At 35.9% G+C, this 21,711-nt stretch overlaps 1 protein-coding gene across 1 annotated transcript; it reads left to right on the top strand.

Annotated features, from left to right (window-relative positions):
• The first annotated feature begins 9,022 nt into the window (after positions 1–9,022).
• On the top strand, positions 9,023–21,287 carry LOC102594891 (succinyl-CoA ligase [ADP-forming] subunit alpha-2, mitochondrial). The gene is made up of 7 exons (XM_006350317.2): positions 9,023–9,383; positions 10,219–10,428; positions 14,728–14,898; positions 15,116–15,239; positions 18,989–19,050; positions 20,446–20,527; positions 20,899–21,287. The coding sequence occupies exons 1-7, from the start codon at positions 9,156–9,158 to the stop codon at positions 21,033–21,035; spliced, it is 1,014 nt and encodes a 337-aa protein (XP_006350379.1). The 5' UTR covers positions 9,023–9,155; the 3' UTR covers positions 21,036–21,287.
• Positions 21,288–21,711: the final 424 nt, after the last annotated feature.

The following is a 21,711-nucleotide window of genomic DNA, read 5'->3' as shown; positions in this document are numbered from 1 at the left end:
GACAGGGCAGTTTATGTATACCCGTCTAGCAATAACTGGGTCACCGACTGGAGTAGAGACTGAGAAGGGTTCTGAGAGAGTTTCTGGACTGACACCGAAGTTTACTACTATATATGGAGTTACAAAGGAAAGAGTAGCCCCTAGGTCTAAAAAATCATAAACATCTAAGTTAAAAATTCATAATGTACCAGTGACTACATAAGGAGAATCTTCCTGATCCTAGCGAGCCTAAAGAGCATACAACCTGTTTTGGTGTTGTCTGCCACCTGTACCAGATGACTTACCCTGCTTAGTCGGGCGACCTACTGGTGCTGCTGAAGTTGTAGACTAAGCCCTACCATTATTGCCTCTTTGACCCTGTTTAGCAGAATGGCAATCTCTCAACCGGTGACCAGACTGACCACACCCAAAGCATCCTTCCTTTCCGGCAAGACACTCGCCCGGATAGTTCTTACCACACTTTGGACAAGTTGGGTAGGTTCTTGTAACACCCTGTAACTAGAAAGAACTAAAAAGGAATTTGAAAGAGGAAATAGTCATTTTTGGAGAGTATAAAGAAAATCTAGAAATTGATAAGTGTGTTAAAGTTGAGTTTTTGGTCAACTTCAAACGACCATAACTTCTAGCTCAAGATGAGTTAGGTGTGTTTCCAGATATCGTAGGAAATATGTTGGAATGATCTTTCCAATGCTACCGAGTTTGCACAATTCCGAGTTTGTATGAGTGAGATATCCCTATTGGAAGTTGGGTTATTCGAATAAGGAAATGTCCAATCCGGATTTTAGAAGGGCATTATGGTCTTTTCCATACCCAATGACTTAATTTCGTTTTGGTAATTAATTGGGGTCTAAACTGATAAGATTTAGTTTATGCTTTTACGATATTGAGTTAGGGTTTTAGAAAAGAGAAAATAAGAAGAGAAAGGAGGAGAAGGAGCAAGAATTGTCAAGTTCTTCAAGAATCGCTTGTCGATTTCATCAACGGGTGATCCCTACGAGGTATGTGAGTTCACACAGCGTTGGGTTCGTTCACCCACGCGCTAAACATGTTTAATTCAGCATGAATTCTTCCTAAAAGTTGAAAGTTTGAATGTTCTCGATGTGTGTTCTTGAATTTACTTCCGTTCTTGAATTTGGGATGAGGTTGAGGAGTTCTTGAGAGTCTAAGGTCGATTTTAGAGTTGTATTTGATTAGATTCTTGTGTACATATGCAAATCTGGGTAGCATATCCGCGACGCTAACCTATTACTAAGGATTGGAAAAATATTCCTCGTGTCGCGGAGCGGTAACGGACCGTTCTGCCACAAAATTTATTTCACAACCAAATAATTAAATGCATCTCCGCATCCCGGACTTGCTTATAGATAGTGATTTCTTGATCCTTTCTCCTGTTTAACTATCTAAAAACACTCCTAAACATCATGAAATCTTTCCTATCACAAATCTCAATCCTTGAATCCATAATTCAATTTAAAGATCAGTTAAGATCCCAGTCAAAAGAAGTTAAGAGCCAAGTCAAGAGAAGTTCATAGAGTCTTCCAAAAGTCTTTTACAAAAGATTTAACTTTGTTTTAAGACTTGAGTTTTGAGTTGAGTAAAGAGTAAATTTGAAGTTTAGTTCTTCAAAAGTGTATATGGAGACTATGTATTCCTAAAGAGTTTAAAATGTTTTCACATTTAAAGAAGAAAGGAAACCTTGATTTCCAAAAAGAGCCTTTGAGCTAGTTTTCAGTAAAGAGTAAGTCTTTTCACATTTAAACGAGAAAGCAAACTGAGATTTCCAAAGAGTCTTTAAGCTAGTTTTCAGTTAAAAAGTAAATGCTTTCACAATTAAGAAAGAGAGGAAACGTTGATTTCCAAGATAGCCTTTGACCTAAGTTTTTGAGCAATTATCTCAAATCACAGAAAGAAGTATGTTTTTAAACATTAGAGCTAGTATAATATTATGGGAGTAGTATTGAGCACCGATATCGGGGAGAGTTCAGACAACTCACAGCCCCCATAAACCATGTAGCCACCATGGGTAGAAAAGGATCATAGTTTTAGATGATTCCTTAGTGCCTTTTAGCATAGACTAGTGGATCCACTTAGTAGTTCAGGTTCTATACTCATGGCAAGGTATAGGACGGCCCTGGTAGCGTGAGGCAAAATGATGTATCATCACGATAGCACTTAAGTGATGGTTGTCGGTTAGAGAAACTCCCACAGAAGTAATTGTATTTTTATATACACAGTTTATTTGTATTTTACATACATTTCGGAGTTATATTGTATCTTTGCATACACACAGAATATTATTGTATTTCCAAATACACAGAGTTGACATACATGTTTTTAACAGCTTTTCCTTATATTGCACTTGTTTTAAACTACTTTATATTGAAATGAGTTCAGTTATATGGAGTTGAGTTGAGCGATGTAAGTTCTTCAGTTCCTTTCAAGCTTATGTCTTGTTTTAGAATTCCCTTCGCAAACTCGTACATTCAATGTACTGATGTCATTTGGCCTGCATCTTATTATGATGCAGACACAGGTAACCAGGATCATCATCCAGCGCGTCGTTGATCCAGTTGAGCATTTAGAGTCAGTTCGTGAGCCTCCTTTCTTTCCGGAGAGCTCCTTTGTTATCATTTGCTTTTTAGTATTTAAATTATTAGGATGATCGGGGGTCTTGTCCCGACATCCATCTCAGTTGTTTTAGAGGCTTCATAGACAGTCAGATGTTAGTTCTTGAATTTCTATTTCATGTTTTAATGGTTGAGACTTGAGTTGCCATTTTGGCTAAGTTTAATATTCCTTAAAGATATTTGCATAAGTTATCCTTTGAGACTATTTCTTGTGTTTAGGTCTTCCGTTGAGTAAGTAAGCCAAGCCAAGGGTTCGCTTGGGCCAATAATGGTTCTCGAGTGACAGCCACGTCCGGGGTGTAGGCTCGGGGAGTGACAGTTCTTGTGCCTGAAATACTCCCTAAGACTTAGAGCCTGATGCCTTACCTTTCTGATCCTGTCAAAACCTGGAAGATGGAACACTAGCTGATGAATGTGCTGGAGCTGAAGACTTTTGCTAAAACTGCGAGCGATTTCCACCACCCGATTTCTGTTGAGAATACTCATAGTTTCATGTCCTAGCCTTCTTGTTATCCTTAGCCTTTTCCCTAAGCTTATCTCCCTCAACCTGCTGAGCATGAGTCATGAGCCTAGAGATGTTCATATTTTCCAGCAACATAGCATTCCTACACTCTGTTTTCACTAAGTCGGATACCTCGTATAGAAACTTGTTCATATGAGCCCTGGAATCGGCAACCATGTGAGGAGCATACCTGGAGAATTGGGTGAACTTAAGTCCGTACTCTTGGAATGGCATGCTATCTTGCCTCAAATTCATAAACTCCTGAGCTTTTGCCTCCCCCAACTCTCTTGGGAAGAACATGTCCAGAAAAGTCTCACTAAAGCACTCCCAAGTGATAGGAGTTGCATCCACACCCCTGTTTTCTTTCCATTGAGTGTACCATATGTGAGCTACATCCTTAAGCTGGTAGGATACTAACTCCACCCAATCATTTCCAGTCACTTGCATCACTCCAAAGATCTTCCTGACCTCATCTATGAAGTTTTGGGGATCCTCACCAATCTGCGACCCTAAAAACTCAGGTGCATTCATCCTAACAAAATCACGAACCCTGGATGCCACTGATCCACCACTAGCATTTGCAGGAACTGGAACCTGCTGGTTGTTCTGGTTGGTCACACTCTAAGCCAAAACTGAATGGCATTTCGAAACTCAGCATTCAAAACTTCCTGATCTGGGCCTGGAGGAGTTGTGGTAGCATTGTGTGCATTCTCATTCCTTTTGTAAGCTCTACAAGGAGGCAAGATCTGAAAGCGCATAACGTCGAGTTAGAAACAAGGAATTAGATCATACCTTACACATGATAAGAATAACAAGAAAGTGAAGTTTTCCTAAAACACTTTGCAGCCTCCTTCTCATTAGATGTGGTGAACTTCACGCCCATGACAAGGACTTTACTTAGTGCGGCTTTTCAGATATCCTAGGACTCTTAAACCTAATGCGCTAATACCAAGTTTGTCATTCCCCGAAGCTACCCCCGGGACGCAGACACAGGACCTAGGATCATGAGTGACCCAAGCTAACCCTGAGCTGGCATATCATAAGCATACTAAAAGATTACTAAATAAAATATAATGTACGGAAGCTAGAAACATATCATAAAATGAAATGATGGGGAAATACCTATTTCTATTCTCTGTGATTTTAATGACAACTGCAATATCAAACTCAAAAGATAAAAACTGAATCTAACTATGTCTGAAATAAAGCCTCTAACTGACTAGAGATGCTGGGACATGCCCCAGCTAAGTCTAGCAAAACTGAAACGAAAGATTGAAAGGAAAAGAAATAACCATGTCAATCGTCCTCGAAGAATGAGGACTCACCACTGATGCTGCTGAACTGGAGATCGGGAGTCAATCTATGCGTGATCTGAATGCTAAGGACCTGAACTTACATCACGAGAAGATGTAGCGCATAGTATGCGACAATACTTGACAGGTACTGAGCATGCAAGGATAGAATAAAGCTGAACAATGTACATAATTGAACAAAGCATATAACTGAGCACTAATACAAGATGAACATGATACTATACTGAAAATACTAAACATGAACGAACTGAATGCAATGACCAAGTTTTATAACATGCTGAAACTGAATATTGAACTGTACTGATAACCTGGTCAATGCAATATAACCTGATTGTGGAAGCTACTAATAACCGACATAAAATCACATGAGCTAAATGTGAAGTATGATGTATACACCCCATCGATAGGATCTAATACACCCTGTCAGAGGTATAGAGGCATGACTGGTGTGATCACTAAAATGTAATGCCCATAGAGGGACTTATAAACCTACATGAGCACATAGTTCTGGGACTATTCGGGTACGTTAAACCATTGTCCACTCGGTCTAAGCCTACTCCCTATTAGAATGTATGTAAGCAATATTATGACTAAAATACTGAAGTACTGGATAGCTCAATTACTGACATGCAAACTCTAAGACTGCAACAATTATAACTGATAATGTGTCATTCGTAAGTTGAAGCATGTATATCTGTTTAGATATATGATAATCAGATTTGGATCATTCTAATAGCTAAAACCCAACAATTTCTAACATTCAAGAAACCCTAGGTCTAGATAATATTAAGGGAATCAAGATTCTGACTGAAATCTAGGGACCTAATAGGTGATAGGAACCCACTAGTGAAATCCCACATACTTGGTGACGAATTCCACGGAGAAATCTTTCGATTTCGAGGTTGGAACTGACGAGAACTTGTTGTGTTCTTAAACTAGGGCTGCTCGACTTTTCTCTCTAATTTGCTCTAAGTTTACTTTATTTTGGTGAAAGATTTATTAGGATAAGTTCTTACTAGTTTACTAGGCTAAAACTGAGCAAAACCATGTAGTTTAGGGGTTAAATGACGTAGTTTAGGTGTCCAACACATAGGGAAAAGACCAAACGACCCTGACTTAAAAGTTGTCGGGGTCACCGATAGACCAGACCGACGGACCGTGGATTGATTGATGGTCCGTTCTGGTCGGTCGTCGCTCGGCTTCAGAGATTGAAATCTGAGGGTCTGACCTATGGCCCTCGACCATGGACCGTGGTCTGACCTACTGTCCGTAGGTCCTGGCGTAGGCTGACCTTTAGCCGAATTTTCTAGGGATTCTTGAAGGTGGTTGCAGGTGGTGAACCACGGACCAATAGGACGGACCGTGGGTCACCCTACGGTCCGTGGGTGGTGCCCGTCGATGGGACCTGCAACTTCCGAAATCTGTATTTTGATAGTTCTAGCATACGGGGTGTTACATATACATAATGCGTATTATTAGATATGTGTACTCTTTTTCCTTCACTAGATTTTTTCCCACTGGATTTTATCTAGTAAGGTTTTAACGAAGCATATAATCTATCAAATAGACATTAAGGGGGAGTGTTAATTATAAACATATTTGTATTATAGTGAATGTCTATTATGTGGAGTTTGTTAGAGAAAAGTTAGGAATCCTACTTGGAAACCAAGTCAGCTTTTCCCTATAAATAAAGGGATTTTCTTTCATTGTAAATCAGATTTGTGAATTACTTCAAGAGAAATAATAAATCTTCTCTACTTTCTTCTTATTTTATAGTTTCATAACAAATATAATAATACATAATATATAAGGAGTGCATATTGCGAATTGTGAACGGCAAAGGAAGGCATGATGTCACGTGGCAACTAATCAAGGCACCCTCAAATTTTACAAAATTCTAATTTCTTTTGGTTTTGGATTCCTAATTTGATTTGGACTCGGTTATTTTATTTAGGGTTTTCTATATCTATAAATAGTCCATAGAAATAATTATTTTTGAGGGAGGATCAATTAGACGGCATCAAAGTATAAAGTTGTCAATACTTTTTAGGGTTCTTTTCTTTCTTCTTTTCTCAGACATTAGTAGCTAAAGACCCTTATTCTGGGTTTGTGACTATGGGTGATTGTCAAACATCGATTGTTTTGAATTGATGTTGGTTATCACTTAAAATTACTTTTGTGTTCTTGTTTTAGTATTTCTTGACTGGACATCATATAGATAAATCTCTTGTCTACTCTTAAGCTCGGGAGACGCTAAGGTAGATAGACCAAAAGATACAAAAAGCTTGATCTTCCATTAAATTGAATTGATTTGTATTTAAGAGTGACGCCTGGACGAACACCTAGCTTGGTTACAAAACAAGATGAAATATAAAAGCTCGCCAATTAGGACTGTCTATCCCTGCTCAACGATGTAGTTAGACAGCTAATTGGAGTAGGCGATTAAAGGTCGGGAGACCATGATCATAAAATCAACCATGTAAATCAGTAGTTTGATAACCGTAGTTAATTCATGCATGAGATGTGATACATGAAACCCTATACATGTTGCAACCCTGAAAATTTTCAAATCACAGTAAGTAATTTTATTATTTCATTCCTGCATTCTTTTCTTTACAAATAAAAATCAAACACTTTTGACAGTCTTAAATAAATAATTAGACTAGTATAATTTAGTAAAAATAGTTAATCGACAAGTCATTTGGGTTCGATAATGCGGTTCTTTTAAGAGCCACTATATTACTTGTGCGACCACGTACACTTGTGTGTGCAATTGGGAGCAACAACATCCAATTATACTAAATTTCAATTACATTGTGGCTTTTCAAACATGTCCTAAATATTAATCTCAATACCTTATTAGTTACTGTATTTGCTTTTAACCTTCAATTCAAACTTCACATTCACTTTGAGTTCACAACTCCACGTTATACAAAATGTCAAAATCTAAAGTAAGAATTTTATTCCTCTTAGGGGTCGTTTGGTTGGGAGTATTAACATAAACAATCCATGTATTATGTATGGTATTATTTAATACTATGTTTGGTAGTAATTTTGGGCCTATGTATAACTAATCCGTGAATTAGTTATACACCGCACATAGTATTATGAGATGTATTACTAATACCTTCTATTTGGTAGTATTAGTAATACAAATGATTTAATACCATGAGATAATTTATGTAAAGACAAAACTATTCCTCAAATCATTTTAATTATATTATTTATTTTCTTGATTTTATGTTTATATTTGTACTACTAAATTCATTTAAATAAATTAGCTTACAAATTATTTAGAAAGAGTCGTTTGTTGCTAAATAAATTCAATACAATATTTGAAATGTGAGTTGATTAACATTTACTAATAAAAAAGGTAAATATGGTTTTCTAATTATTTATATTTTGAACAATTTATAAAATTGCATACATATTAAATTACAACTTGCATTCTTTTTAAGGACAAATGTAGATGGTTTATTCGATTCTACTATTGTTTACTGTCTTTTCGATTTTAAAACTAGATGGTCTATCTTTTTTAAATTAAAAATTGACATTTTGTGAGTGATCAATTCATTAAGATGACAACTATGTACCTTCAAATAATTCAAGTGAGAAAAATAGACATGACAACAAAATTGTTCTTCTCCTAGTTAGCTAGAAGACCATACAAAAAATATATTGTCCGGCAATCATCTACTTGACCCAAATACATAATAATTCAGGGATATAACTGAAAAAAACTTCTTTTATAGAATTTTAATTCAAACACAAAATGAGGTGAGAAACAATGAACCAAACACTTGATAAAAATAAACCCTGTATTACTAATTCATGCTTTATTAATCTCCGCATTATTATTATTTGTACCAAACAACCCCTTAATTTCTCTTTGTTTTAGTATAATTCTTGTCAGGTCAGTTACTATTGTTTCTATTTATGGGTATAGTAAAGTTAAACTATTATCTTGTCTTTGTTAAATTGTTGGAGAAGTGTACATTTATTTTATAAACATTTTCTTATTAGTTAAAATGAAAATTGAATTAAAGATTAAAACTGATAAACAAAAAATTCATAAAAAATATCCTCTTATTTGATTATTAATTTAACATATCAAAAAGTAAAAAATGAATAAATCGAATTAATAATACATAAACCGAACTATCTGGGAAGGTCTATTAAAAGGGACAAACTAGTTAGTCAATTAGGTAGGAGTCCTTCAAGTCTTAAAAATTGGGTAGAAGTGACAAATAATATTAATTAGGTTAAAAGATGTTTCTCAATAGTCCCAAGCTTTTAACTTTTACACTTTAGTCCAACAACTATCGTAGTTGTGGGGACAATTTCTTTAGTCGTCCGACAACTTCAGTAGTTGTCCAGACAACTTCAATAGTTGTCCGGACAACTTCAGTAGTTGTCCAGACAACTACGAAAGATGTTATTAGTTTAAGATGTTATTAGTTTACTCCTTTTATTAATATTAAAAATAAAAAAGTAGAAAAAAAATAAAGGGGCCCACTTGTCCCTTTTTTTAAATTGGAAACCTATAAGGCACTTTTAGCTCATTTTCCCGAACTATCTATACACACCCTGAGAAAAGAGGAACTCGTGAGCATTTTTGCTCTGTGAAAAAGAAGACTTTTCCTTTGGTGCACAAAACCTAAACACCACGCCACCAAAGCAGACTCTGGTTAGAGAGAAAGGGCATCGGAATCCATGGCTCGCCAAGCCACAAGACTGATATCTAACTTGAGTACAAAGCTCAACCCTAGCAGTCCGACGATATCTGCTTCTCCATTATGGCATCAGTATCGCTACTTTGGATCGCCACCACCGCCGCCCGCTGTTTTCGTTGATAAAAACACCCGCGTCATATGTCAAGGCATCACCGGCAAAAACGGCACTTTCCACACTGAACAAGCCATTGAATATGGTACTAAAATGGTATCCCATCTTTCACCTTTCTCATCGGCTCTCTTATTTATTTGTTAGTTGAGGTGATCCATATGAAATGTTATTCTTGAATATCTATGATGTGGTTACAGTTTTGTGGATCCACACTTGCCTTTTGTTTTTGCCGTGAATTTATATTTGTGTAACTTCTCTTTCATTTTTATCAACCAGTTAGAAGGAAGATTCATTATTCCTTGTTGTACTGTCTTGCTCATTTTGAGTTAGCATAGGGGAAGTAAATGCTCTAAAATGGGCAGTTAGTTCTTGCACTTACCCTAGCTGAAGTGATTATACAAGATAGTTGCCTATTATATCATGAAAGCTTTTGGAGTGTAAATTGATTGAATTCACGGGTGGCTGGACTGGAGTAAGTTGGAAGTCCTCTAATAAGGGTTAAAAAAAATCAATGGAGTAGCTTCCTGTTTGTTTCTCAAGGTAGAGCAACCAATTCTTAGCAAGGTAACTCTTGCTCTCATGATAACATTTTGTTTTCTCAAATCTTTTTGATACCTTTCTTCCGTCTCCGATGTATTGATATCTAGTGCATGAAGAAAATGAAAACTATGTATGAAGTATCTATGGAAGACATAAAATTGAAGTTAAAAATGCACTGCCATGCATGAACAACTTGTATCTACAATAGATATAAGTGCATTTTATTCAGGAGTTGATTGAAAAGTTCTGTTCTTAATGTTGTAATAGAATGCTCTTATTTTGGGAAACTGAAAGTCATTGAGGCTAGAAAATAGTTTTTATTTGTTACTATTTTTTAGAAAGTAAATTGTTTTTTTCTGAATTCCTCATGTATGCTTGTGTGCGTTAATAGGTTGGTGGAGTGACTCCCAAGAAGGGTGGAACAGAACATTTGGGGCTTCCTGTTTTTAATACTGTTGCAGAGGCAAAAGCAGAGACAAAGGCTAATGCTTCAGTGGTTTATGTTCCTCCACCATTTGCTGCTGCAGCTATTATGGAGGCCATGGAAGCTGAGTTGGACTTAGTTGTCTGCATAACGGAGGGGATTCCTCAGCATGATATGGTAAGATAGAAGTACTATCTACTAAATTCTCTCTTATTCCCCCACCCAAAAAGAGGAAATGCATATGACTAATGATTTTATTTAAAACCCAGAACTTATACTTGTTCTATGCCAATGTGGTTACCCAATTTTGTGCAATAAATTCTTGCTATCTAACTCATTCACTTGTGGTGAAAACTTGCTGCTGGGTTTCGATCTAGTGAGTGCATTCTAGTCTATGCTTGTACAAGATTTTAGAACATTTAGTAGGCAGTTGGATATGAATTTGATGATATTTTTAAAAAATATTATTTAAAGTTAATTTGAAAAAGAATATATGGTTATAAAGTCGTGTTTTTTGGACATGCACTTCACTTGATGTTTTTTTTTAAAATGTTTGTGAAGAGTTCTTTTTTACTTGAAAAAGTGGTTAGAACCAATTTTTCAAACTTGAAAATCTGAACTTCAAGTTGGATTGAAAAAATTGACTACAAAGTATAAGTAAACCAATTTTTTTTTGAAAAAAACAAACTGTTATGTACAAATGGGCTCTTAATGTTATTTTATCATTGGAGATGTATTTGACGATGCCGTTCTTGAAACTCATGAGTCCTATCAAAGACTTATCAGGGTGCTCATTGATAGAAAATGTTTCTTCAGATGATTTTTGCTTCTTTCTGTTTGGTTTTAGTAATTGTTTGAAACTAATATGATATCTGTCAACAAAAAAAACAAATAATTATAGTTAGTCTGGTATTTCCGTTTTATCCTTTTGGACCCTTTATGTGCTTGAGGCATTGACTTTCTTTCACTATATTTATATGGATGTTTTCTAGTTGATCTTGCTTTGTAGTTTGCGCCTTGCTCTTAGTATAGCCTTGGCGTCCAAACCTCAATAGTCCTAACTTGTTGTCGTTCCAACTTTGTCTTGGCCCAATTTTGTAGCACCATCCATGAAGTGGAATAACATATTTTCATCTATGAGGTTAGGTATCTGAAGTGTGAGGGTGGTGAACTCCTCATGTATGCTCGTATGTTGCCTTTCTACTTCAACTCCCTGAACTTGCACTTCGCCTTATAGAAGAAGTTAGGAAAGAAGACCTTCTTAGAACTCGTCTCGGAATTGTTCCCATGTGTTGGTGATGCAAAGCCCTTTCACTATCTCAAATTCCTTTCGCTTCCACCATATCATGACCATCTCCAAGAGGTACAACTCGACAATGTTGATCTTATTCTCGTTGCTCTTAACCCTATTGCACTTGAAGTAATTCTCCAAATGCCAAAGAAAATTCTCCACCTCTTGCATGTCACGAGCTCCCTTGAACATTAGTAGCTTGGGAGACTCGACCTTGACCTCCCTATCTTTGTTGAACGACGCAGATCCTCCTTCAATCTACCTTTGAGCGCTTTCATCTCGGCTCTCATGGTTTCAATAGTGCTTAATGCATCCATGAGCCCGACACTCCAAGAAAGTGATGGCTTCCTTCACCTCATATTTCGCATGCTTACCCCCTTCCAACTCTTTGCGGATGTTGTCATTCTCCTCAATGGTGAAGTCCTCGAGAGTCTTGAACTTGTCATTGACCTCGTTCAAGAGTTCGCCTAAGATCTCCACAGCCTACCTCACTATGTCAACCCTTGCGTTCCACTCTATTTCAGGTGTGACATCTATGGGTTGCTCCCCACTTTCATCATCACTTGCCTCAGGGCTGAAGGTGAGTGGGATGTTAGCGGTTTGCTTGGTGTAGGGTCGCGTAACAATACCTTTCTTCCCTTTTGGTGCTTCTTTCCATCATCCTGCCTAATGTTGGTGTTGCTAGTACCATTGATGTCTCCCTCCTTTGCCATTCCCTTAGTATTAACCTTTGCTCTGATACCACTTTGTCAGAGACTTATACTCGAACTAAGCACTTCGTGCGGCGCTTGACAATTTACTCACGAATCTTTCACAATCTTGTAAGCTTAAGTAAGCCTTTTCAAATTAGACTGCGAGAAATAAGAAAGACACAAGAAAATTCGTTAGAAGACTTTTATATTGCTTGAAAGATTGCTTGCTTTGGCTTGATGCCTTTACAAATGAATGCCCCTATATTTATACTACTCATTAGGGGTTGATGTGTAAATAATAATTGCTACACAAGTCCCTATATATTTACAAATAACCCCTACTTTAGAATACTCTACAACCCTAGAATATTCCAAAGACTTTCCATGTAAATCTAAGGCATTTTAGGATCTACCATGGGAAATTTCTGCATTTATCTAGAATATTCCACTAAGGACTATTCTTCTTCCAATGTAGCCCTTCCACATGGACAGTGGACAATCTTATGCCACGTGCCTAAGTGGTATGATGATGTGGCAAGTCATCACATCTTGACCCAAAACAAAAATCACTCTAAACAAAAATCACTCTATTTATTGAGAAAAGGTGCAAATGGAGAAAGCATACAAATATATATATGTTTAGTCCAAGACTAATAATTATAAACATGAATAACAAATATATATACAAAGAAATTGATTGTTTTTATGATAAAGTGAAATATCAATGGTTTAGCGTCGTCTCTTCAGGAAATGTTCATTCACAAGGAAAAGTATGTTTTAGAACCTTGATGACGACACTGAAGTGCACATAAAGTGACGCGAAGCGCTCAACTCATTTTGAGCCTCGCTTCAGGGCTTAAGTGCACCTTTGATAACACTGGTTGTGACTTGTGACATGGATAAGGGTCTTTCTCACCCCTTTTCTTGCCTTGGTAATATGAAGTTCAGAAAGTAAATTGTTATAATTTGTAAGGATTTGCTTTGCCATTATAGATGTCAAACTGTAATAAGCTATCCTGAAATGGGAATCAGATTAATTGATTCGCAGTAAAGACAAACTCATTTGGTATTACCTATAGTTGAGTTGATTATCTTAAGACTTGCTTGGTATGGGACAGACGACAATTATAGTGTAGTGGCACGGTTGATATGGAATGACTTCCCTTGGAAAAAATAGTAGAAATATAAAACCACAACTGTTAGACACTAACTGATTTATTAGAAGCTGAGAGGTTCGGAATGAAATGTGAGCAAATCCAGGCTGGAGAACAACCTTTTCAGAAAATACAGGCCGCAATATAGTGCTAATTACTGAGACGTGAGATTTTGATGGCATACATCATAGAAGTTTGCAAGACTAGTGGCTTGGAATTACTTCTCTTTTGTTATAAATGATATGTCACCTCAAACTAAAATTTTGGTCAAGGATGAAAATTTAAAATCTTGTGGCCTCTGTTATACTGAGCAAATGGAACATTATATCTACAAGCTAAACAAGTGGCCAATGTTGTGAAAGGCGATCGCCTCGTCGCCAATGGCAAGAGGCGAGGTGAACCTTCATCACCTTTTAGCTTTTTAGCGAGGTGATCTTCAAAAAGCGGTGTCATGGCAACAAAAGGCGAGAGGCAAGAAAGGCGTCACTTTTGGTATTTTCTTTAAAAAAGGCGATCAATTTAGGGTTTTAAAAGTTAAAAGGTAATTTTAGGGTTTATGACTAGACTCCTTTGGCACCCGCCAAACTTTTTCTTCTTTTCTTCTTCAGATTACTTCTTCCTCGGTTTCTTTTTCCTTCTTGTTTGGACTTCAGAGTCACTTCTACCTCTTTATTGACTTTTGTTTTGTTTATTTTCTCATTCAAGTTCTAGGCTTTTAGTATGTACTATCTATTTTCAGTTTTTGAATTAAAATATTTGCTAATATGTTATTGCTATTGAGATTTTGATTATTTACAAATGCAATTAAATATTTTATTTTTTTGGTATTAGTTGGTGCCGCACTTCAAAAAGGCGAGCACCTCGCCACTTGCCTCGCCTTGTGGCGAGGCAGACCTTTGTCGCCTTTTATCGCCTTTCGCCATCTAAAACACTGCAAGTGGCATTTCAGTCAACTCCCCTTCTGGTTAAAACTTTTTGATAGTTGATTTTGCTCGTATTTAGTTACTATATATTATTGGGAGGTATGTGAGTGTAAATATTCAATTGCATTGACTGGTTCTGATGCACATGAAAGTTGAAACTCTAGGTTCTAGCTGTTTGATCCAATAAGAAATTACAAAAACAAAATTTGACAGACAATCTTTGTTACAAGCCATAAACCTATATTTAGGTGGGTGAAATAAAAGTTCAATTGGGGGAGTTCTATTTTTATGGGTATTTATTCATATATGAGCTTATGTGATTGCTTTGCAACCTTAGAACTCCTAACAAAAAGCATTACACACTTAATGTTTCAGTAACTTGCTTCTAATGTTTGATTTTCTGTTCAAACCTACAGGTTCGCGTAAAAGCTGCTCTTAAGAAGCAATCGAGAACTCGGCTGATTGGTCCAAATTGCCCAGGTATTATCAAACCAGGAGAGTGCAAAATTGGAATTATGCCTGGATACATTCACAAACCAGGACGTATTGGAATTGTTTCTCGATCTGGTACATTGACATATGAAGCAGTAAGATTTTAATTATTTGAAGTGTCTATATCGCCTAAAATCCACTGAATATGAGTGTCTTAAGGCTTGGTCTAACTACAATTACTTTCAACCTTTAACAGTCTATATTTGTTGCATCTGATCTTTGTTGGGTATCTTTCTCTCAAAATGCAAGATTTGGAACCATCACTATCTGGACCAGAATGAAACTTACATTTCTCTATGTTGTGTTGTTTAGGTTTTTCAGACAACTGCTGTTGGTCTTGGACAGTCAACTTGTGTAGGGATTGGTGGGGACCCTTTTAATGGTACAAATTTTGTTGATTGCTTAGAGAGATTTATTGCTGATCCACAGACAGAAGGTAGACTTTCTTGAAGCATATTTGCTCATCTTAGTCAAGATTATTGCTTTAGACAACAGGCCTTTTGGTCATTTATGAAGATGGTCTATGCATATTTTTTGACTGAGAAATTCACCTAGTGCCAACCCTTACTACTAAACGCAGCCTTGAAAGTTGGGGATAATGGGCCTGCCCCTCTACCCTTCCCTTTCTTTTGATGCTCTATGCGTTTCTTTGCTGATGAGTAATGCAAATTCTCTTACTTAACACATTTGCTTGTGGGTTGTAGCAGATTGCCTGGTGTATTAGTCAAGGATCACACAAACAGGTCTTGACACCACCAACATAAAAATAGAAGTTTGATGTTTATTTTCTATAGTTAGCAGATCATATAATTACATTTTAAGATGCACCGACTCAGAGTTAAACAGCATGTAAAAAGCTGGTAGAATATGAAACTTAAAATGCAAAAGTTCTTTTAACAAAGGACAGGAAGCAAAACCCAGATAGATGGGAAAAAATGGTTTTGCTAAATCCACAATTGAACGCCCCCAGCATCCTTCTTGATGTCTACATGATTGGGATTAAGCTCAAAAAAAGTATTCCTTCAAAGTGTGTGTTGAGAAAGGATGAGTCCGAAGATCTGTACAGAAATGAGTAGTGGACTAGGATATTTTATCTGATTACATCTGTGTTGCTCATGATTCATGTGAGGTGCACTTAAACCATGAGGCCAGGTACAGCACAAGTTGAGCTCTTTTTTGTTTAGGTGATGCGTTCGTACATACTCCAAGGGATTGTTTGGTTGGGTGTACAAGGAGAATTAATATCCGTGTACAATTCAGCATAGCTAATACATTGTTTGGTTACCTACTTAATCTCTGCATACTGTTCAAGCACAATTCATAACTTGTTTGGTAACCAATTTACTTGTCCTCAGAAATACATGCATATGTTATACAAGATAGAATGTGAAATAAGATTGCCGGGATTAGAAATACATGGAGCTATTATATGAAGAAAATAACCCTTCATGTAGTAACATATATATATATTTTTTCAAAAAGCATATTATAAAATATATACCAGATAATGATTATTAATACTAGGGAAAAGGGTCTGATATACCCCTCAACTTTGCCATTTGGAGCTCATATGCCCCTCGTTATGAAATGGCTCATATATACCCTTACCGTTATACAAACGGCTCACATATACCCCTACGGTTACAAAATGAGCTCACATATACCCTTAATTTAACGGAAGTAGAAAAAAATAGTATTAAATTTATGTTTTTGACTTTTAAATTTTAAAAAATCACGTAGAGGTATATAATGATCCTTCTATTGAATTTCAAGGTATATTTTAATCTTATTTATACATAAATTATTTTTGACGTCTTTGATTATCAATTTTTGAGTTTCTTATTCTATTTTATTTTTTCTTTTGTTCGTTAGTGTAAAGAGAAAATTTTAAAACTAATTTTTTGTGGCTATATTATAATTTAAAACTATTTTTTTTACTATATTGTTATTTAGTTTTTGTATTGAAAAAATTTGGGTCATCTATAATAAAGTTTACAAGAAAATTAGTGAAACATAAATAAATTTGACCATCAAAATAATAACTTTAAATTAGCCGTTGAAACAAAAAAAGTCAAAAAAAAAAAATGTGTGAGGAGGATTAAATATACCCAATATGGGATTATATTTTTAAAAAAATAATAATAATAAAAATATTAAATTAAAATTAAGTTTTTCACTTCCGTTAAAGGAAAAGGGTATATGTGAGCCATTTGTATAGCAATAGGGGCATATATGAGCCACTTTCATAATGAGGGGTATATCAGCTCTAATTGATAAAGTTGAGAGGTATATCAGGCCCTTTTCCCTTAATACTACAAACCAGATATCCAGAGGGGAATCTAGGATTTGGACTTCCGGGTAGGGATGGCAATGGGACGGTGCAGGGCGGGGCGGGGCAGGTTGAGCTTAACCTGCAAAAATTTTAACGCGCCCCGCCCCGCATAACAACTTTTTTCATTTTCACCCCCCCACCCCCACCCCGCCCCGCATAATTTTTTTAATATTTTCTTTTTCTAGTTAAATTTGATATTAAAAATAAAATTCAGAAAAATAAATTCATTTTTTCATTAAGTTGTTAATAGGATCATGACTTAAAATTTAGTTTTTAGAGGTCAATTAAGAAACATGTAAGAAATCACATATACCTGCAACCCACCCCGCCCCACATTTATTGAGCCATTTTCATTTACTATATTGAATATTTTAGTAGCTTTAAATAAATTATTTTTATAAATAATGCTTATCACTCTTATAACATGTAAAAAAGTTAAAATTAAGTTTGAACCCACTTAAAATCACATATACCTGCAACCCACCCCTCCCCACATTAATTTTTAAAAAAACCCACTTCAACCCACCCCGCACAACCTTAAACTCGCCCTACCCTGCATAGCCTTAAACCCACCCCATTGCCATCCTTACTTCCGGGTGCCAAGGGAAGGGTGGGGCGAGGCGGATCTATAGGGTACCAAGAGGGTTCATCCGAACTCCATTGGCAACAAATAACACGATATATATAGATATTTTGAACATCTTAAACATAGGATTAAAGGTTGACTTAGCAGTTGAAGGGAAAATCAAAATTCACCTTGAGGTTTGAAGGTCAAATTTCAAGCACTATATTTTTATTTTCTGAACTCCCTTAAAGAGAAATTAATTGAGGAAAACATGAATAGTAGTAAGATGACAACTTTTGTATTAAGAACAATGGTTTCTTTTAATATGATAATAGAGAAGGGAACTTGTGTTTTAAAGTTAAACAACTGATTACTGAAATAGAAAGAAAAAAAAGAGATAAAATAGGCTTTTAAACCTTGCCAGCCGAGTTAAAATTTGATGCAACAATCCTTCTTTAAATTTTTTTTGATATAACAAGTTAAAATTTAGAAATAATGACGTCATTAGGGTTCAATCTCGCATCTGGAGGGTGGGAGTGTTGTCCTTCACCACTGGCATCCTAATGTCTTTGGGTTCTCTGGGTGGAAATTATATTATTTACCTGTATCTTCTCTATATATACCTATATATATAAAAGGTTTCGATCGAAGCCTGTGCATGCCATGGCACCCCCACCGGGCTTACTAGATCCGCCCCTGCAGAAATCCAATAATAAATAATCCGTATATTAGTATCTTTGCATGACAATCATTGCATTTCAATCCCTATATTACTAAATTTGCGTTGCAATCCTCGCATTACTTGCTTCGAAATCAAATGACCCCAAAGGCTTAAGGCATATGGCTTATCGCTCATGTGCTATGTCTTGAAGATGGTGATTTTAAGCAATGAATGTGGCTGACATAGTGATACATTAGCTGTTAAGAAATACTACGAATGAATATCTTAGTAATTAGGAATTTGAAATTAGATGTTTAGCGCAAGAAAACTAGTCACAAAACCCAAATTAACTTTTATCTAAATCTAAATTTGAATTTTTCTTATGAACTTGTTTTTATTTCATAAATTTCAGTAGTTGAAGTTTATCCAATTCATATAACGATATTTTTGTTTGTATTTGTAGTTACTTTTTCATGCATTATATATGTATATTTAGTTTTTCTTCATTGTGGATTCACTGAAGCTTGTGTTTTCACTTAGCTTGCATCTCAACCCCAGTAGAACTAGACACATTGTTATGCTTTGCAATTTGTTTACACTGGGTTATATGTGCCTGTTGCATGTCAGGTATAGTTCTTATTGGTGAGATCGGTGGTACAGCAGAAGAAGATGCCGCAGCCTTGATAAAGGTTAGTGATAATTTTGTAATATTAATATCCATCACAAAGTACTATTTGCAATTAAGATGCAAATTATGTTATGATGCTCTGGCCAATCTTGTATGTGATGGAATAAATGGTAGTCTTTGCTGGGCCATCTTTTTCTTGTGACAACTTCACATCTGGGTCCACTACCTTGTTTGGAAGATTATTCTTTGAAAGTCAAACCATATATTGAATGGTAACTCTTCTCTTGTACTTTAAGTTAGTACCTACACCAGGATTAGTTTCAAATTTTAAAGTAAATGTACTGTCGTAGGCAATATGAAAGATTATGTCTCCACGGCCTCCCCTTCCCAGGAAATTGCAAAGATCCATCGTAGAGCTGTCAATATGGGCTAGCCCACCCCATTCGGGCTAGCCCATTTTTGGTGTGGGCCAGAAAATGGTCGGCCCAATCCACAACTACGTGGGCTACGAGCTTTACCGGGCCAGCCCTCTTTTTTTAAAAGTATATTTTTTATAATTTTTTTAATTAAATTATAATTTAAAATCATAAATATTGACAAGACAATATTACATGGTATTAGTGTTACTACTTGTTAATCAAATCCACAAATAAAATTATCTTTATAATATTTATTAAGTTTGATTTTAAGTAAAAACATAAATAGCTAAATAGAAATATTAACCTAATTGTTTTCCAATGATCATAATAAAACACAAAAACTATGACAATAGTGATTCCGTAGAAATTTTAGGGAATTTTAATTTTATGTAGTACATATTTTATAAACATAATTTGTATTTAAATTGTAATATTTCAAAGTTTAAACAGATTTTGAGTTTAGACTCTTGTTATTTTTCTTTATTTTTTAATTAATTTTTATTTGGCCCACGGGCCGGCCCTTATCTATATTTCTCAAGCCCCAAAAATCAGCAGGCTTATTCAGGCCGGGCTAAAAAACCCTTTTCTTAAATGGGCTACAAAATTCATAGCTCAGCCCTATAAAATCATTGGTTAGGCCAGGCCGGCCCAACGGGCCTAGCCCATATTGACAGCTCTAATTCCATCGTTAGCCATCCCAAAATTATGGCTTACTATGTATTGAGGAATATCAAGGAATGATATTATATTTTCTCCAGACTAATTTATGCTTTATTGAACTTCTGTCTGTACGCACTTTTTATGAATCCTTATTTGATAATATCATAAATCTTCACCCCCCCCCCCCCCTCCTTGAATTATCTTGAGCAGTTATTTTTTTAATAAGCATTCACTATATTGTTGAGAGAAAATGTCTGAATTTTCTGAATGTTCGGATACTTGCCATGTCATTGAGCTCTGATATGTTCTTAAATGTCTAATTTTTGTATTGTTTTAACATGGTGGGGAAATTATGTGTCTTTCGATTCTTGAAACAGGCAAGTGGAACTCAAAAGCCTGTTGTTGCATTTATTGCTGGACTAACTGCTCCTCCTGGACGACGAATGGGTCATGCTGGAGGTACTGTTCTGGTTCAGCTTGCCTACATTGAATGGGTTGTACTAATATTTTTGATTGACCTTGCTCTCTTCTAGACAAAATATGGGCAGGAAATGTTAATGAACTTGTGTTTTTCATTAAGATTGGAGTAGTACTTTGAATGAATCCATCCATTAAGCATATTCTAATTTGATGAACTGTTGGTCTGTATACATTCCCCAACCCCCCCTCAGTTGATTAGTACAGAATAGTCATTACTAGCAAGTAGCAACTCTCAGCACCTTTTGGTTTGTGATTTCTTGTATTATTATTTTGAAGAATGAATGTTGCATATGCTGTAAAAAGATGTCTAAATTTCTTGTTCTTAACCGTGATCTGTTTTTCTTATGCAGCCATTGTATCTGGTGGAAAGGGAACAGCACAGGACAAGATCAAAGCTCTCAAGGAAGCTGGGGTTACAGTATGCGAGTCTCCTGCTAAAATTGGTGTCACAATGCTTGATGTGTTCAAACAGAGGGGTCTTGCGTAAGCAAGCGACATACATTTTATTTGGCAATTTCTTTTTTGTGCTGACATGTACTTAAAGATGTGCAGTTGTTACCCTCAAAACTCATTCATAGCAGAGAATAACGAAAGAGAACATGATGAATCTCCATTTATTTATCCAAGCATCATTCAGGAGCCCCAAAATCTTACTTTTTCAGTTTACATTATTTATGCAGTTCATGTTTCTTGTTGTGTCATTAATGTTGAAATAATGCACTTGTATTTTCTTCTTTTACTGCATCCGCTTTGAAACCATTCTTATGTTATTTTTACAAATCAAAGCTATGGTGTTGCATCATTTCTTTATGAGCGCAAGTTCAGTGCTTAAATGATCTAACTATATATTAGACCTTAGAAATTCTTGCTGGGGATGTTACTGTTTAATGAAATAGCTATTCTATGGACTGTTTTATCTCACATGATGTCTCTATGACCTGAAATTGGATAGAGTACTGGTCTTAGGTTTTGCGGGTGCTTCTAATATTGCCTCGAAAGCATTAGATGCTTGTTGTGTCTTGCATAAGAGGTCGATCAATTACGGTCGAAGCGAAAGGAATATAAATGAGCAGAGCTAACATGTAATATGGTACCATCTTTTGGCAGCAAAGGTGCGTTTTTTTTCCTTCTCTTTGTGGTAAAAATAGTTAAATTAGCAGAAT

The sequence above is a fragment of the Solanum tuberosum genome, unplaced genomic scaffold (assembly GCF_000226075.1).
Source record: "Solanum tuberosum cultivar DM 1-3 516 R44 unplaced genomic scaffold, SolTub_3.0 scf00120, whole genome shotgun sequence".
Taxonomy (NCBI): domain Eukaryota; kingdom Viridiplantae; phylum Streptophyta; class Magnoliopsida; order Solanales; family Solanaceae; genus Solanum; species Solanum tuberosum.
The sequence above is the reverse complement of the archived record's forward strand: the minus strand, read 5'-3'. Positions and strand labels throughout refer to the sequence as shown.

Bases quoted from the DNA above. Each gene is read 5' to 3' on its own strand.
- LOC102594891 (XM_006350317.2), top strand. From the start codon at position 9,156: ATGGCTCGCCAAGCCACAAGACTGATATCTAACTTGAGTACAAAGCTC. The intron at 10,429-14,727 runs GTAAGATAGAAG...TCAAACCTACAG, and splicing joins GGATTCCTCAGCATGATATG to GTTCGCGTAAAAGCTGCTCT. The intron at 19,051-20,445 runs GTTAGTGATAAT...TTCTTGAAACAG, and splicing joins ATGCCGCAGCCTTGATAAAG to GCAAGTGGAACTCAAAAGCC.